The 19,698-nt window shown below is 38.0% G+C and overlaps 1 protein-coding gene across 12 annotated transcripts in view; it reads right to left on the bottom strand.

Annotated features, from left to right (window-relative positions):
- LOC127420180 (autism susceptibility gene 2 protein-like) overlaps positions 1-19,698 on the bottom strand; it is a 518,748-nt gene that overhangs the window by 67,727 nt on the left and 431,323 nt on the right. For all 12 annotated transcript variants that reach the window (XM_051662267.1, XM_051662237.1, XM_051662243.1 and 9 more), the window contains one exon: positions 10,177-10,225. In XM_051662267.1, the coding sequence (XP_051518227.1) occupies positions 10,177-10,225 (49 nt within the window). The remainder of the gene's footprint in view (positions 1-10,176; positions 10,226-19,698) is intronic.

Here is a 19,698-nt window from a genome sequence, read left to right as displayed (position 1 = left end):
TGATTAGTGATTCGACACGGAGACCCTGAGCCGTGTAGCATATAATGAGTGCTTAGAGAACGACCCTGCGGCTCCCTGGGGACAGCGAGGAGAGGAGGTGGGGCGGGGGGAGTAGCATCCATCCTCTGCGGAATTGATTCGGCCAAATGCGATCAAGAAAAACATAATGTGTGATGGCCAGACATAGCCCTTAAAGAAATAGCTCACCCAAAATGAAAATTATGCAATCACCCTTATTTCGTTCCAAACCTATATGACTTTCTTTCCTCCATGGAACACAAATGGAAGGTAGAATGTTAGGGACTGACAGCCTCAGTCACCATTTGTATGGAAAAAAGATGCAATGAAAGTGAATGGTGACTGAGTCTGACATTCTGCCTAGGTCTGTCTATTGATACAGATTTACCAATTCTATTTTAATCGATTCCAATTCATTTGGGTATATTTCAGTTATCATGTCAATTGTGCTTAAATATGAAAGTCTCTCTCTCTTAGCTAATGCCGTTAATTATACAGGGGGCCATCTAACTTAGTGCATTACGGAAAAGTTATTTTACCAAAAAATATTTGATAATTCGTTTTTCCATTATTTTGGTCACATTTAAGCTTTTTACAAATGTACAAATCCATGTATTCCATCGATAAATATGATATCTTGAAATTACATATATTATACTGCATATATATATACATACATACACACACACACACACACACATACACACTACCATTCAAAAGTTTAGTGTCACTTACTCATTCTTTATTTATTTATTTATTTTTTTACATTTTAGAATAATAGTAAAGTCATCACAACTATGGAATAATAGAAATGGAAATATAGGAATTATGTTGTGACTAAAAAAATCCACAATAAATCAAAACTATGTTATATTTTAGCATCTTCAAAGTGGCCACCCTTTGCCTAGATTTTGCAGAAATGTACTCTTGGCATTTTCTCAACCAACTTCTTGAGGTATCACCCTGGGATGCTTTTTAAACAGTATTGAAGGAGTTCCCATCTATGTTGGGCACTTAGTGGCTGCTTTTCTTAATTATTCAGTCCAAGTCATCCATTTAAAAAAAATATATATTTTTTTTAAATAAAATTTTAGTTTTGTAATTAAATAAATTAATATGTTGGCACAATTATATTTTTGTCTACAAAACTAATTTCAAACATTTAAGCATACGCCTTCAGATCAAAAGGTTTTTAAGATCATGAGAAACATTTCAAGCAAGTGACCCCAAACTTTTGAACGGTAGTGTATATATATTGTTTGTTATGTTTATTGTTTACATGCATAATTTGCACTATTTACAAGTATTTACATTGATATGTAGAACACGTGCTAAAACGGTACTGTCTCTTTAAGAAAAGAGGCAGTTCAGCGAGCGTCTCACAATAGTGTTTTGGTTAAGCGCATTTTAACAAGAGAGAAGTCACACGCCTTCTTTATAACATCAGAGCAATGTGTGATTAGAATTATATTTTTCTATTTTTGTAGTTTTTGATCAACAACTGACTGTAAAGAACAGAAAAGATATTGAAAGAGACATTATTCAATGACAAATGGATTGCATGGATCTCATTTTAGGACACAGAGGGTAGAGTAAAAGATTGATCTTGTGATTTAAGAATCGATATCGAGATGAAGCGATTCATCTGAAAATTTATATTTTTACCCATCCCTAATTCTGCATAACATCTCATTTTGAGTTCCATGGAAAAAAGAAAGCCGACCAAGTTTAAAAACAACATGAAGGTGAGTAAATAATGACAGAATTGTAATTATGTGTGCAATTAACTATCCTTTAAATCCCGAATTACAAACATTGCGATAACAATGGACTGTAATTGGTATTCATTTTTTTTCTTGGGCTGGCACACTGGCTGATTTCAGCAAAAACCACATGGCCAAGGTGCATTATCAATTTGATCCTGCGTGGTTGTGGCACTGGCTGTTATCCCCCCTATTTTTGTTGCTCTCCCACCCTCTTTCTTCCTTTGTTCTACAGTCCTAATCTAGTATGCGTGGGCCGGTAAGTTTAATGGAAACAATTTATTAAGTCCGGCTTAAAATGCCATCTGCTGTTAAGCCTTCCAAAGCCGATAAGCTCCCAGTTTGGCCCAGAGCTGGCGGTGCTTCTCGCGTACAGTAATACGCTGTTTAAAATGAGCACAACGGGTCAAAATTAATCAGGATTAGCAAACCAGAATTCAACTTCACAAATGGCTTTTAACCACAATCTTCCTTCACTATCCCAGCATGCCCCGGGTTTGCCTGATAGACCTCACACACAAAATGGGTACGTCATCGCTTTGTTGCAACTATTTTGTCTAACTCCGCTGCAATTCCAGGCTCATCCAGTATTCTGCTACAATTCCAGACTCATCCAGCAGGAGCTGATTGGGGACTTCTGTTATCCATGCCTATAAAAATGTGGAGACTGTGGGTGGGAGGAGCTTCCTCATTGTTTGGTGACCATGCTGCCAAAATGCCTACTTTTATTTTAAATCCAATAAACTTCTTCCTTTGAAATTATCATGTATTTGAGTTAATTAAAATCCAAGCAACAAAAGTTGGTGCAAAAACCTGGCATTTGGAGAGACAGAAGTAAGAAAACTGACATGGACAAACGACAAACAAAGGACAATATCAGGATCAGGATGTAGAAGCAGAAACAAGCATGGAAGATTTGGAAATGGAAGTGGAGGTAGCACAACAATATTGATATGAAATAAGTGTTTGGAAAACTAGAATTAAAAGAACATTACGAGAAGGAAAGGAATCGTCAGATACATCAAGTGCTAGACAAGTGCAAACTGGAAGTCGAAACAATGCCAAATTTCCCGAAATAATAATTTATACTTTCTCAAGGGATATAATTAAATGGAAGAATATCTGGAGTCAATATCAGAAGCGAAAAACGTCCCTGAGCAAAACTGATGCTATTCGAATGGAATAGCAGCCAACGCCAATTCAGGTTTTTCCTTGTCTGATGCCAACTATGACAGTGCCATACAACTACAACTGAATCAGTTTGGCAGAAAGGATTTTGTCATAAATGCATGAAAGTCGCTTCACTGATGGGTAAATAAATTTAGTAAACAATGTATAAAGGTGGATAGATGGAAGGATGAATAGAGATGCTTGACTTAAAAGGCACTACAAAGTATTCACAAACACAGATTTAGAATGTTTGTCTTCCCATAAAAGCTCCATTTAATCAAGTATTGTAATCTAACTACAGTATCTCAAATTAACTATTGTTCGCAAATCTAAGAGCAAATTCACAATGGCTTAATTTGGGGGAAAGAAAAGCCTGACACTGCTTGGTGGAGAATAGGGCTGGGCGATATGACAATGTAATCGGATATCGACGCTGTCTTACAAAGATCCCATTCCAATGCTGATTGCGAACAGATGATGATCGACAATATCGGGAAATGGCAAAACCATGGATCTGGGAAGTCGCCATATATATTAAACAGTGGCCAGGGTGTGAAACTAGCACCCGCCACCTGCCAAATGCAACGAGGCTGAAACCAGTTCGCAAGCTCCTCGTCCAAATGTATTTCATGCGCAGGTAATTTTGCTCATCAACTCGCAACAGGCGGGTGACCTATCTCGGAGTGACACATGACAAGAAATGTAAGCGCAGCGTAGTTCTAGCAGGAAGACTAGCAGCTACACAACATCGTACCATTAGCTAGGTAACTCCTAGCCAATCACATGTAAGCCATTGCTTTATAAGTCTGCTCACAATCTATCACATTGCTGTTTCAGTGTGCTAACACGGCAACCTCCACCACCCCACTGCCACAAGTTGAGTCCCTTCCTGCACGGGGTAGGCTCCTCGCCTCTGCCTCCTATCTCCAACAGGATATGATGTTTCCAAGTACAACTTCTTCGGACCGCCAGAGGGGCTTACGCCAAAGAGAGACATTACATTCCTCTTTTATATTCATCAATTAAATGTAATCTAAAACTTTACTCTGCGAGTCTTCCTGATAGAAATGCTGTTAGTCACAAAGACACGCGCTTGAAAAAACACACTTTATTATATTTTTAAGAACAGACAAAAGAAAAGCCATCAGTGCTTGTGTCTGATTCACTGTTTGTTCAGAGGTGTGCAGCACGAGTTTGTCTCGTGGAACAAGCGCATGTCGGCGTGCAGCGCAAGCCTGTCACATGAAACAAGCACATGTAAAGTGTTTTCACTCTTTTTTTTCTGTTTCACTTGTCTGAAAACTGTTTGCAAGAATAATGTCATCTGTGAGAATGCTGCAAATTATCTCTGATCATCGAGTTTAGTTCACTTTATTTCCACATGGGTAACATGCATTATGAACGCAACTCTGCAGGTTCAGTAATATATATCTTTGTATTAAATAAACAAAGACGAAAGTGATTAAATCATAAAGTAATGCAAGACACGTTCACCTTGAACCTAAAATTGAGTTTTCTTTTCTTTAGGCAGCATTAACTGTATTACCAAAATGCAATCCAAACACAAATTCGATAAGAACACACATTTGGCAGCATTATTTTGGGAACACAAGGGCATTTATTAGGCTTATTTATTTTTATTATTATTGTTTATAATTGTCCTTAGTTCTTAATCTGTAGGCTATTAGAAATTTTCCATCTATGTTGACGGATGCTTGCGTGATGGCAAATGGAGCCATTGGAGACAGTAAATGTTTGGATTTGAGAGGTGGTTAAATAAGATTTTTTGATCACTTTGTTATTTTATTGCTTTTTTTGTTTAGTTTAAAGTGCAATTTGAATATAGAATCTTCTGTTTATGTTTTTCGTGTTTCAATAAATGAATAACATTTTTAAAGCAAAATCAATAAAGCAAAAAAAGTTAACAGACCCTCGGCAGGGGGGATGACAATGTAATCGGATATCGCAATATTTTTTAGGCAATTATTGCAAAAATATTTTTTACATATCACCCAGCCATAGTGAAGAACAAGCCTCTTAAAAAGTTAGGAAAAGCACAGTGACCATGGTAATTATATAAGCATTGATTACAGTAAACTAAACATCTGTTATGCTTGTATGTCACCACAGTACTCGACTGAGGGCACAAAATCAATCAAATCAAGAACTAGTGTGCACTAAAGCTGTTTAGAGAAACAAAGACGCATACATATTTCAGTAAGCAGCGCAACCTGCATGCCGAGGTATTTTCCCCGTAATGCAATTCTTCAATTCAAGGCATGAGCCAAGCAAGTGATCAGCCTGCCAGAAGTTCTACCGGGCAGACCAATTTGGGGATCAGAGCTGAGCGAGCTTTAGATTGGTCTCTGAGGAAGTACTGTAATGGGACACATATGCTGCTATGCCCCCAAATCTAGAATAACAGCCTAGAGGAATTTTGCATTCCATGGAAATAAGCCTGGACATCCCACATTCAACTGCGTCAACAGGAGAACGAGGATAATGATACATTCTTGCCGAGTGCTTTTTAAGCTATTGTAAAAAGAGTGATTACTGCAACTGGAACAGAAAGTGAAAAGGCATGTGTGCCACTGACATCCATGATATAAATACACTGACATCTAAAATAAACTCAACAACCAGTTTTTTTTTGGTTGGATTTTTCCCCTTTTTCTCCCAATCTGGAATGCCCAATTCCCAATGTGCTTTTTAAGTCCTAGTGGTGGCGTAGTGATTCGCCTCAGTCCAGGTGGCGGAGGACGAATCCCAGTTGCCTCCGCGTCTGATACTGTCAACCGTGCATCTTATCACGTGGATTGCCACAGAGACATAGCGCGTGTGGAGGCTTCACGCCACCCACCGCGGCAACCACGCTCAACTCACCACACGCCCCACCAAGAACGAACCATATTATGGCGAACACGAGGAGGTTACCCATGTGACTCTACCCTCCCTAGCAACCGGGCCAATTTGGTTGCTTAGGAGACCTGACTGGAGTCACTTAGCATGCCCTGGTATTCGAACTAGCGAACTCCAGGGGTGATAGCCAGCGTATTTTACCACTGAGCTACCCAGGCCCCCTCAACAACCAGTTTTACAATTTTAGGTAAAGACTTAACTTGAGGCCCAAGACCTCTAATACTTAAAGTATTCTGGAATAGTGAGCCAAAGGCTTCTAGCTGAAACCTAAATTAGATGATGTATGCCATACTGGAACTACAGTAAAAAATGATGTATATCAATGGCTATGAAGTCTGAACTGGAACTGTCAAGAAACCTCATGGATATCAAAGGTTATGAAGTCTGAACTGGAACTATTGTGAAACCTTATGGATAACAAAGATTAAGAAGTCTGAACTGAAACTATTGTGAAACTTCATGGGTATCCAAAAAAAGGAAGTTCATATTGAAACTATCAAGAAACCTCATGGATATCAAAGGTTACAAAGTCAGAACTAGACCTTTCGTGAAACCTCAGGAATACAAAAAATTAGGAAGTCCATATTGGAACTATCGAGAAACCTCATGGATATCAAAATTGTACTAAATTTAACCTTGAACTTTCACAAAACCTAATATAAAAGATTACAAATTCCGAACTAAAACAAAACCTCATGGATATTCAAAGTGACCTCATGGATATAAAAAAAATATTAAGTCTGAACTGGAACTATTGTAAAATCTCATGGATATCAAAGGTTATAGAGTCCTTGCATGATCTGTAATCTCCATAGACTGGCTGTCAACAGACTCGTACAATAATATTTACTCCCTTCAGTCTTAAATCACTTAATCCACATATTCCCACTCTTGGTTTCGCACTCTTTCCTAATCTGAATATAGCACTCCCCGCTGCTTTCTGCTTTCTTCACATCATCCCTATGATCCCTGGGGAGCAGGAGAATGGGATTTACATGGGACAGAGGGTGTGTAATTCTCCAGCGATAATCCCAGAGATGCATGTTTGCTTGACACACATTAGCAGGATTTCAAGTAAAACGCAGCTAGTCCCTGCATCAACCCTAACCCAGATTAGGCCATATGTAATGGCAACAACAACAAGCTGTAATCTTCTAGTAATATGCTTTGATCTACTTTTAAACATGTAATTTGTTGCCCAAGTCTTTTTTCTTCACGTATGTCTGAAAGTCTTTCCCAGACATGCTTGAAATTGACTTTAAGTTGGACCCCGACAGTGGTCACAAGTTCTCCCCTTCCTCTGAGCTTGCCGTGTCTCCTCTCACTTCCTCTTTTCTCTGTTTTCATAGAATGAGGGGGGCAAAGGCTCTGTTAGAGACTCATGCCAAGCATCAAAAATGTTGCATTAAACCCAACAGCTCCTGCACACTGTGCAACAAACAGAATTCATTTCACAACTTAGTTCCCCTACAAAATCTGGATGTGAACCAACCAATGTTGGGTGTAATGCATTACTAAGTAATTAATTAAATTTACTTTTCCATTGAAAAAAGTAAAGTAAGGGATTACTCTTAATTTTTCAGTTATTTAATTAGTTACTTCTGATGTAATTGCTTTAAATACTGTATAGACTATAGAACAATTCTATATAAAACAACAGTGAATTTAAAATTGAAATTTAATGTCTAATGTTAAAATATGTTTTCTAATTTAACGCTGCCCCCTTAAATTCTTTGGCCAGTTCATGAATAATATATTTGATTTTATATGATTTATTTGAAAGAATTAAAAGAACAGTTTCAGGTATATCCTTGTATTTTTCATCTGGTCGAGGTTGATAAAGGTTTTAGAAAGTAATTGGTAATAAGTAATGTAATTACTTTTCAGACAGAGTAACTAGTAATCTAATTACAATGTAGAAGATGTAATTAGTAGTTAGTCATTAATTACATTTTAAGAGTAACTTACCCAACACTGGAACCAACCCCCAAAAATCTTTCAGGGCCAGGTTCCTCCTGTTCTGAGTCAAACTTTAACTACTAATGGAAACAGTAAAAAGGGACTCAGATCTGCATTAAAATCAAACTTCTGTTATTAGCCATTTGAAAACTGTTATTAGCCACTCGAAAAAAAATGAAACACATAAGAACCTTTTTGCCATTTTAACAATCTCTCATAACCTTTTAAGCTTTTACTTAGCGAGGGTTACAGGGCATCTGAGATTTTGGCATATGGCGTCTAGAGATGTAAACCTACCCCACCCAAACGTAACCCCTTCTGTTGGTCTGGTCGCCTAAAATATAAGGACACCCTGAATGGACACATTTAGTCCTCTTTCCAAGCATCACAAACACTAGCAGTGTTCCCAAATTAGCCAAAGGCTCCTTTCTTCTCTACTCCAAAAATACCCTGTTACACACAAAGTAATACAGTGTAGAAAGTGTTCTAAAAAAACTGTGTATGAGTACAATGACATGCTTCATTTGAGGTCAATCTGGAAAAGATGTTTGACAGGAAGGGTATTTATTTGGCTCCCAAGGCCAAATCCCTTCAATATTCATTAAAAAATTATAAAAGCAACAAAGCTAGAGAAATGTAACTCATGAGAAGGGAGTACAGCTCTGGAAAAGTGCTCATTGTGGCCTTAAAGAACCTATTGGTTAATGTTAGTCTTTTTGGGAAAAATACATTAACTTTAACACCATTAACAAGAGACATCTACCAAACTGCAGCCTAAAATTTGTATAGTCTGCTGGTAAGGAAACAAGTCTTTTGTTTTGGACATTTTCCTACAGTATTGTTTGCATTATGAATGCATCTTGGCCAGTTCTGAGATACTCTTTGTTCTTAAAACCAGTTAATTGTGAATGGGGTAAAAGTAGAATAAAGCTTATAGTTCCTGTAGCTCAATTGCTATGCCAAGGTCATGGGTTCGATTCCCAGGGAACATGTGGTATACCGGTACTAACGAAATATCGCAATACCAAAAAATTTAAAACGGTACGATATCATCTTGTTGTTAATTTAGGTACCATATTAAAGTATGCTGCCATTAGCAAAATATAATGTAATGTTAGAGTTTTGAGATGAAATCAAAAACCATCTGAAAATAATAATAAAAAGTCTCGATATGGCCAAGTGTGATAATTAAACAGCAGAAGGATGTCATTAAATGAAATAATATAGTCACATGCGCCACAGAACAATGAGAGGCTCCGTCCTGCTCTGCCATCTCCTTCACTCACACACAAACAGGCACGCACACAAATGCAACACACACTACAAATGCTTGATATTCATGCAGTGTGTCCAATAGTATCCATGTGCAGAGCCGCAGAGCAGTGTGTTCAGCGTTTAATCGGCTGTGAACTCTCAAATGACTGCTTTCACCGTTGCAGCTCTGAGATTTAAGCTCACGAGTCACGGAAAGCTTGATATAAGGAACTCTTCACAAACAAGGAAGAACTTCAAAGGTCTTTCAAAATAAAAGTCCCACTGAAATGAGAGCTCTATTCAACCTGATGCGTGAAATTGAAGATATTACGACAAAAAAAATTACTACAGTATAAAAGTTTAATATTCAAAGCAGTCGCAATAACACTCATAATAACAATAATATAATATCAAATGGTTCTATTATTAATATTATTATCTGTAAGCAATATCACAAAAGCATACAAAATATCAGCATGTTGTGTTTCAGCCATGGCAGCCTTTAGCCTCAGGTAATCAGATTGTTTTCATTAATACTTTATAGCTCTGTTCTGTGCATCTTTTTAGTTTTTACCAAAAATAATATATACTATTTTTGTTGAAATATTATTATTGGCTCTATATTATTGAAAATTATTATATTTTCATTTGATTAAAGCTGTACAGTATGTATTTGATTAAACACAATTTGATCATAACATTTAATTAAAACATTTAACATGGAATCCAGAAAAATAAAAAAAGAAAAGGCATAATTTGTATCTAAAAGACATTATGCAGTTCTTTTAGTCAAGTAATTTTCTGTGTAATTTCATAAAAAAAAAAAAAAAAAAAAAAATTATATATTTTTTATTTTCAAGTATCGAGTTAGTATCGATACCGAAGTACCAGGGATGGTATCGTACCAAAGCCAACATTTTGGTATCGGAACAGCCCTAACACATAATGTTAAAAAATTATACCTTCAATGGAATGTAAGTCAATTTGGATAAAAGTGTCTGCCAAATGCACAGAGAGTAAATGCTTAATCATATCAAATATGTCCAATGCAGGTAAAATAAAAAGACACTTAAATGAAGATCCAAGCTCTTACCTTTTGGTGTTTTAGGCGAGAAGAGCTTCTCTGATCCTACATCAGATGCCTGCAAAACAGAAGTGAAACACATTAAAGAGCTAGAACGATCTAGAGCATGTTAATTTAAGGCACCATGTAAGGAGCTGCATTTCAAACGTCTTTCTTTTCTTTAGAGGTAGATACCTCAACATTGGGGGGCACTGTTGTGCCACCCTAAAGATGCCTACCCAAAAACAATGAACAGAGAAACCAAAAAAATTAAAAATGACATACAAATAAAAAGCCTACGGATACAGTAAAGCAATGTATAACTGTTTAAATAAAATAACTTTATGTCAAGCCAATTTCCCCACACCATTTTTCTTAATGGTTGCTGGATTGTGTCATCACAGATGCATGACTCCAACCCGCAGATTAGAATAGGAAAAACGCAATCTTCCTACAAAGTGATTTAAGTGCTATGTAGACTAAACATAAGTGTGCTTTTCCTTCCCCTGCATGTACCAGAGTGTGTCGTTTCTGGCAAGCACCAAGAAAAAGAAAACATGCCATGCACTTAAAACAACACACACTCATTGACAGACAGAATGAGGGACTCTTAATGAAGATTATGAACTCTTACATTTTTTGCACACTATTCACAGTGGCGGTTAAGAATGTCAGTATATACATTCCACCTTTTTTCTTATAATAAAACAGTCTGTCAATATACACTATATTGCCAAAAGTATTCACTCATCTGCCTTTAGATGCATATGAACTTAAGTGACATCCCATTCTTAATCCATAGGGTTTAATATGATGTCGGCCCACCCTTTGCAGCTATAACAGCTTCAACTCTTCTGGGAAGGCTTTCCACAAGGTTTAGGAGTGTGTTTATGGGAATTTTTGACCATTCTTCCAGAAGCGCATTTGTGAGGTCAGACACTGATGTTGGATGAGAAGGCCTGGCTCGCAGTCTTCGCTCTAATTCATCCCAAAGATGTTCTATCGGGTTGAGGTCAGGACTCTGTGCAGGCCAGTCAAGTTCTTCCACACCAGACTCGCTCATCCATGTCTTTATGGACCTTGCTTTGTGCACTGGTGCGCAGTCATGTTGGAACAGGAAGGGGCCATCCCCAAACTGTTCCCACAAAGTTGGGAGCATGGAATTGTCCAAAATCTCTTGGTATGCTGAAGCATTCAGAGTTCCTTTTACTGGAACTAAGGGGCCAAGCCCAGCTCCTGAAAAACAACCCCACGCCATAATCCCCCCCCCCCCACCAAACTTCACAGTTGGCACAATGCAGTCAGACAAGTACCGTTCTCCTGGCAACCGCCAAAACCCAGACTCGTCCATCAGATTGCCAGATGGAGAAGCGTGATTCGTCACTCCAGAGAATGCGTCCCCACTGCTCTAGAGTCCAGTGGCGGCGTGCTTTACACCACTGCATCCAACGCTTTGCATTGCACTTGGTGATGTATGGCTTGGATGCAGCTGCTTGGCCATGGAAACCCATTCCATGAAGCTCTCTACACACTGTTCTTGAGCTAATCTGAAGGCCACATGAACTTTAGAGGTCTGTAGCGATTGACTCTGCAGAAAGTTGGCGACCTCTGCGCACTATGCGCCTCAGCATCCGCTGACCCCACTCTGTCATTTTACGTGGCCTACCACTTCGTGGCTGAGTTGCTGTCATTCCCAATCGCTTCCACTTTGTTAAAATACCACTGACAGTTGACTGTGGAATATTTAGTAGCGAGGAAATTTCAGGACTGGACTTGTTGCACAGGTGGCATCCTATCACAGTACCACGCTGGAATTCACTGAGCTCCTGAGAGCGGCCCATTCTTTCACAAATGTTTGTAGAAGCAGTCTGCATGCCTAGGTGCTTCATTTTATACACCTGTGGCCATGGAAGTGATTGGAACACCTGAATTCAATTATTTGGATGGGTGAGCGTATACTTTTGGCAATATAGTGTATGTACACTGTGGATCCAACCCATAGAGACAGAATGGTTATGTTTAAATCTTTTAAGATGCTTATTTTTTGTGCAATATTTACAGCATATTTATGCTTTGTTGTTTTACAGTGTAAAGTCAAATGCAAAGCAATGCCAAACTTCATATATTCAAAATCAAGTACTGTATTTTCCAAAAAATAAAGTTGAACCTGACTATAAGACGCACCTGGTCAAAATCACATTGTTGAGAGAAGAAAAACACAGATAAGTCACATCTTTGTATAAGTCTCACCGATAGCCTGACAGAGGCTACATTGGCATTAGGACCTGCTTTTAGTCTGTGAGCAAAACAATATGCTTGCTGTATTCTATTCATTCATTAACGACTTTCGATCATAAGATTTTTTTATATTCGCAACCCCATTTGTGCGTCCTGTGTGACAGTGATACCTGCGCCTTGTTCTACCAATGACCGGCTTCAGTAAATGTTATATCACCCCCTTGTGGTCTCCCAACGCTATTATGCCAGACTACATTAAATGGAAGGCCAACTCACAGTGAATTGGAAAGCACAAAATTGGGCTTCTAATTTAAATGTTGCTTATGTTAATATATCGATGCCTCCAAAACGTATTGAGACAATAATGTGCAGATCAATTATCGCTATATCGATATGTTACGACATTCCAAGATTAAATGTTATTTTGTGGGGATGCGAGGAATTGCGTTTGACAGCGGTCTAGAGTTTGTTAGCACAAAAATGTTATGATAGACAGAACATTTAAACTGGTTGCATAAAATAATTGGTGAAGGCAAAATACTTTGAACAGGCAACTTTAAAACACCACTACCATCTATGACAATGTTTTCAGCGATTTGTAAGCATGTGTGTTTTGGTGTGCAGTGTGTTTTATATATATATATATATATATATATATATATATATATATATATATATATATATATATATATAGGGTCGGGGAGTAACGGAATACATGTAATGGGATTACGTAATTAAAATACTAAATATAAGTAACTGTATTCCACTACAGCTACATTTTAAATCATTGGTAATTAGAATACAGTTACATTCAAAAAGTATTTTGCTTACTGAAGAGATTATTTTTCATTTTATTATCATTTGTTTCATTTAATATTTAGTCCTTTCAGATGGAAAACATTACATATAAATGATGCGATCCAAAGTGCATTTGAACAGCGGTGAAACACTTTCTTATGATGTGTTACATTCATACGAGCAGACAGCGAAGTAAGTCTGAAGTAAGTTTGGAGCAGAAGAAATAGAAATAAACCTTGTGTAAATTGTCAGCTTTACGCTAAGCTAAAATGCTATTTCTAGCCATTTTACATGCACGTTACCAGGCACGATCATATTTTTTTTATAAAGAAAATTCATGTTGGATCATAATTTCTTTTTTTCTAGTAAAACCTTTGATATTAGGGCAAAATCATATTTTTGATAATAATTGTTGCATGGTTTTCCTGTAAAAATATCTAAAAATCCTTAAAACAAGATCAATTTGATTAATCTTGTTTTAGAAACAACACTGCATAAGATATTTAGGTTTTTCAGAGAATGTATTTTTAACATGTGTATTTTCTCTTACTGTACTGGCAGAGTTTTTATATTCAAAACAAGTGAAAAAAAATCTACCAGTGCTGAAGAAGTAATCCAAAGTATTTAGAATACGTTACTGACCTTGAGTAATCTAACAGAATACGTTACAAATTACATTTTACAGCATGTATTCTGTAATCTGTAGTGGAATACATTTCAAAAGTAACCATCCCAACCCTGTTTATATATATATATAAAAACAAAAAAATGTACCTTTATTTAACCAGGTTTGTCCTATTGAGATTTAACTCTCTTCTACATGTGAGACCTGGCCAAGAAAAGGCAGCAACCAAATACAGTAGGGGTGTAACAGTTCTTGGTTAAAAAAAAAAAAAAAAAAAAAAAAAGAACAGTTCGGTTTGCCACCCATGGTTCGGTAAGCATTGGCACCACGGTTCACCTCAATTTTAATGACGGATCTGGTGCACAAGGTTTGGTGAAGAAAACAAAAAGAAAAAAAAAATAGACAGGCACAGCTACAACCTCCGCTAATGCACCTGTATGGCTCTGTAGATGGACACGCTCTGCCTGTGTTTCACGTGGGTCAACTTGATGACATCACAGTTCTGCACACGTTGTGTGTAATTGAAAACGGCAAGCGGTAAAAACGAGCCACTTGTAGAGAAGCCCCCTGCGAGGGTTTAAAACAGACGAGTGAGTTCTTCCTGTTTCTTCGTGCAGCTGTAATCTATCATGAGCATAAGCATCAATAATGTGCTTTGATTAAAGGCATTAAAATGCCATTGTATTAATACCTCGATAATTAATAATTTACGCCGTCATCACCCAGGGAAATATATATCGTGCGGAGCACACATAGCTGCAGGTGAGCCAAAACTGCACACACTCCCTTCCGTTTTTAAGCAGGTACTCAGTGCTAATTCGGACAGACATTAAACAATAACTAAAGCACTTTGGGTGTTCATGTGGGATTTCCAAGTATGATTAAAATACTCGAGCCACATTATCACAACATCCCTTCTCGAATCCATTTTAATAGCAAGGTTATTCCTTCAATAGTGATGTACAACTTCTGAATTGTGAATTTATATGTTGAGTTGAGTTTGAAATGCACCTTATGTTGATGCATGTAACGTAACAGAGCAGGTATTAAGTTAAAATGTTATTAATTAGATTTTGTTTTTTCAGGACTCTGACAAAAATTAACCATGGCAATATAGTAATATTGTAGTAACCATGACTATAATAACCATGACTGATTTCTTAGCAGAAATCATGGTTTTGATACAATTAACTATGGTTTTATAACAGTAATACTGTAGTTTCAATATAGTAACCATGGTTTTACTATTTATTTTAACCATGACAGTAACTGTTGATTTTGTGGTTACTATGATTTTACTACAAATACCATGGTAAAACTATGGTTACTGTTGTAAAACCATGATTTTTATTAAAGGCAAACCTGTTGAAGTGTTTACCAAACAGAGTATTCTTTGGATTTGGCAGTAACATTTTTTTCTGAACAAAGCAAATACTGAACCGTACCGAAACCGTGACCCTAAAACTGTGAAAAAACCGAACCGTGAGAAATTTGAACTGTTACAGCCCTAAAATATAGACAGCTTACAATATATTGTAAATACAGAAATCAATAACACATAAAACAACATATAAACGTGTTTAAACAGCCAAAATCAATTACGTATAAATTGTGTAAATAAGTCGCTTTGGACGACAAGTCGCAGGACATTTTGGATGATGAAAGAAAAACACTTATATCCTACTGGGACCCCGCGTCCACCTGCGTGGACATTACATTTTGGCTTCGCTATACACAATGCATAATTTCATTTAAACAACTGATCTCAGTTCAGGAGACTCATGGGCTGTCAGTACAGGGTTAAACTTTCGAGTAATGTAATCAAACAATATGGCGTTGATCACAGAGGAATTTGTGTTTGGGAGAAACGCCAACAAAACTACATCTGGTAAGAAACCTAATTAAGTTTTAACATTGAAACCTGTTTGAGTCAAAGATTAGAGTGTCTAGTTTCATACGATATGCCATTTGTTAAATATTCACTGCATTATCACATTGATAATCAATGGATGCATCCGAAAACTGGAAAATGTTGCTTTCAGAAGCTTTATATGGAGTTAGGATGAAAATATGGCACATTTCAAACTGTTCTGAGACCAGTGCAGACAGACAGCTCACTGGAGGTTAAGTCATTCATCAAATAGGGATCAAGGGATCAAGGGAGCAAGGGAGCATCTTATAGCTCTCTATGCAGCTAAGTGCATTCAATCCAAACTATTTAAAGTTAAGTTTCAGGCTGCAGATGATGTTTGGACCACTCAACATATTTGGCAGACATGGGACAATAGTAATCAGTACATAGATTCAGAATTTATAATGTATAATTTTATTTTAACATGGTTGGCAGTGATGCTGGCTAATACTTTAAATCAAAATGATTTATACCTATTTCTGATGTAATATCTGTTTTTATTTGATATATTTTTTATTTGAATATTTGATGAAAAGAATCTGACTTTCTATAGCTTGATATGTTATTTAAAATTTCACAACTGAGTCCTACTGTCCACATATGAGGACATACCTTTTTAGGAAAACTATTTGGTCTAGTTTCTTAGGGGCTACTAATTACAAATCAAAAAGGAGAATGGAAAAAGCACACAACAGTCACGTAGGGGTCTCAGGAGGATATTCCAGAAAGTAAGGAAGTTGATAGGTTGTCTGAATGACTAGTCTAATTGTAGGTCTTAAGGAAGCCCTGTAAAGTTATGCTGGTTTAGTTAAATCTGTAAATTCATCCTCCTTAAACACCACCACTAAAAATATTAAAGCTAAAAAATAACTTTAGATCAACTACTCCACCTCACTAATCGCCTAGTTGATTGTTGGATGACTAGTCAACTACCTTGACCCATGCCATTGAGATCGGATTATTTACACAGATTATTGCATCAATCTCAAACCACTGCTGATCAGAAACCCCATCGAACCACATCGATCTCAAACCCTCGCTGCTCAAGAACAACCATAACAACAACAACAAACAATAGCGGTAAGTCATGGCATCCTCTCATGTTATTTCTTCCTGCATTGCATGCCACGTTTACTATTGCTTCTTCCATCACCAGTGAGGGATTCACCTGTGATAAATGTAAGGAATTAGTCAGGCTGACGGAGAAGGTTAATGAGTTAGAGACACACATCCGAACGCTAGTGGAGGTCAGTGGGAAACAGAAGCCGGTAGATACTGATTTGGATGCAGGTTGTACAGCGAGCAACACACACACTATGGTTCCAGCTGTGGAGCCCTCATAGCAGGGCGTTTGGGTGACGTCTCGGCGGCATACTCGCTCAGCAAAGCGACACCACTCTCCCATTCCTGTTAGGGTTTCCAATTGATTCTCCCCAGTCAGTGATGCACCCACTGAGGTGTTGAAACAGCCTTAATAATTGGTGATTCTATTGTAAGGAATGTGGAAATAGAGATTCCAGCCACCATTGTTAAATGCATTTCTGAGGCTCGAGCGTCTGACATCAGATCAAATTTACAAGTGCTGGCTAATGCTAAATGTAGATTTTCTAAAATTGTTATTCATGTTGGCACTAACCATGTCCGGCTTCGCCAGTCAGAGATCACTAAAGATAATGTTAAAGAGGTGTGTGAACTTGCAAAAACTATGTCAGACACTGTAATATGCTCTGGCCCCCTCCCTGCTCATCATGGTGACGAGGTTTATAGTAGACTAGTGTCACTGAATGGCTGGATGTCTGAGTGGTATCTGGAGAATAGCACAGGAGTTATAGACAATTGGAAGAGTTTTTGGGGTAGACCTGACCTGCTAAAGAGAGATGGACTCCATCCCTCCAGGGAAGGTGCCGTTCTCCTCTTTAGTAATTTGTCTCATAGTCTTAATAGTGAGAGTATTTAACTAACTGGGGCCCAGGTCTGGAAGCAGAGAAACTGGCTACTTTTAGACAAACGTCTACTAGCTGCCTTGAGATGTCACACAGGTCACATAAACTACAACACATAGAGACTGTATCACCTAGATATCATATAGAGACTGTGTCTGTTCGCTGAACTACCAAACAAAAAACTCTCATTAAATAATGTAGAAAAAATTTGATTCTTGATTTGATGGTAAAACTTGAAAAACAAAAACAAACAAAATTGAAGATAAACATCATATAAAGGTAGGGCTACTAAACATTAGATCTCTTTCTACCAAAACACTAATTGTAAATGAAATTATTACAGATCATAGTTTGGATGTGCTCTGTTTGACTGAAACCTGGCTTAAACCAGATTAAAATATTAGTTTAAATGAATCTGCTCCCCCAGGTTATTGTTATAAACATGAGCCTCGTCTGAAGGGTCGAGGAGGAGGTGTTGCTTCAAGTTTTTGGTGTTACTCAGAGGACAGGATATAAGTTTAAGTCTTTTGAACTAATAATGCTTAATGTGACACTGTCAGATATAAATAACAAATCTCTGTCATCTTTTGCACTTACTACAGTATATAAACTCAGCAAAAAAAGAAACATCCCTTTTTCAGGACACTGTATTTTAAAGATAATTTTGTAAAAATTCAAGTAACTTTACAGATCTTTATTGTAAAGGGTTTAAACAATGTTTTCCATGCTTTTTCAATGAACCATAAACAATTAATGAACATGCACCTGTGGAACGGTCGTTAAGACACTAACAGCTTACAGATGGTAGGCAATTACACTAAAGAGACCTTCCTACTGACTCTGAAAAACACCAAAAGTAAGATGCTCAGGGTCCCTGCTCTTCTGTGTGAACATGCCTTAGGCATGCTACATGGAGGCATGAGGACTGCAGATGTGGCCAGGGCAATAAATTGCAATGTCTGAACTGTGAGACGCCTAAGACAGCGCTACAGGGAGACTGGAAGGACAGCTGATCATCCTCGCAGTGGCAGACCACGTGTTACAACACCTGCACAGGATCTGTACATCCAAATATCACACCTGCGGGACAGGTACAGGATGGAAACAACAACTGCATGAGTTACACCAGGAATGCACAATCCCTCCACCAGTGCTCAGACTGTCCGCAATAGGCTGAGAGAGGCTGGACTGAGGGCTTGTAGGCCTGTTGTAAGGCAGGTCCTTACCAGACATCACCGGCAACAACGTCGCCTATGGGCACAAACCCACCTTCGCTGGACCAGAGAGGACTGGCAAAAAGTGCTCTTCACTGATGAGTTGCAGTTTTGTCTCACCAGGGGTGATGGTCGGACTTGAGCTTGATGTCATTGCAGGCAATCTCAACGCTGTGCATTACAGGGAAGACATCCTCCTCCCTCATGTGGTACCCTTCCTGCAGGCTCATCCTGACATGACCCTCCAGCATGACAATGCCACCAGACATACTGCTCATTCTGTGCGCAATTTCCTGCAAGACAGGAATGTCAGTGTTCTGCCATGGCCAGCGAAGAGCCTGGATCTCAATCCTATTGAGCACGTCTGGGATCTGTTGTATCGGAGGGAGGGCTAGGGCCATTCCCCCCCAGAAATGTCCGGGAACTTGCAAGTGCTTTGGTGGAAGAGTGGGGTAACATTCACAGCAAGAACTGGCAAATCTGGTGTAGTCCATGAGGAGATGCACTGCAGTACTTAATGCAGCTGGTGGCCACATCAGATACTGGCTGTTACTTTGATTTTGACCCCCCATTTGGTCAGGGACACATTATTCCATTTCTGTTAGTCACATGTCTGTGAAACTTGTTCAGTTTATGTCTTAGTTGTTGAATCTTTTTATGTTCATACAAATATGCACTCATGTTAAGTTTGTTGAAAATAAAAGCAGTTGAAAGTGAGAGGACATTTCTTTTTTTGCTGAGTTTAGATCACCCGGGCCGTACTCAGATCTTGTAGTTACTGTAGATAGAGCTTTAATTGTTGGTGACTTCAACATTCACACA

Source organism: Myxocyprinus asiaticus, chromosome 3 (assembly GCF_019703515.2).
Source record: "Myxocyprinus asiaticus isolate MX2 ecotype Aquarium Trade chromosome 3, UBuf_Myxa_2, whole genome shotgun sequence".
In the NCBI taxonomy this organism is placed as follows: Eukaryota; Metazoa; Chordata; class Actinopteri; order Cypriniformes; family Catostomidae; genus Myxocyprinus; species Myxocyprinus asiaticus.
This window is presented reverse-complemented; position numbering and strand designations above follow the sequence as displayed.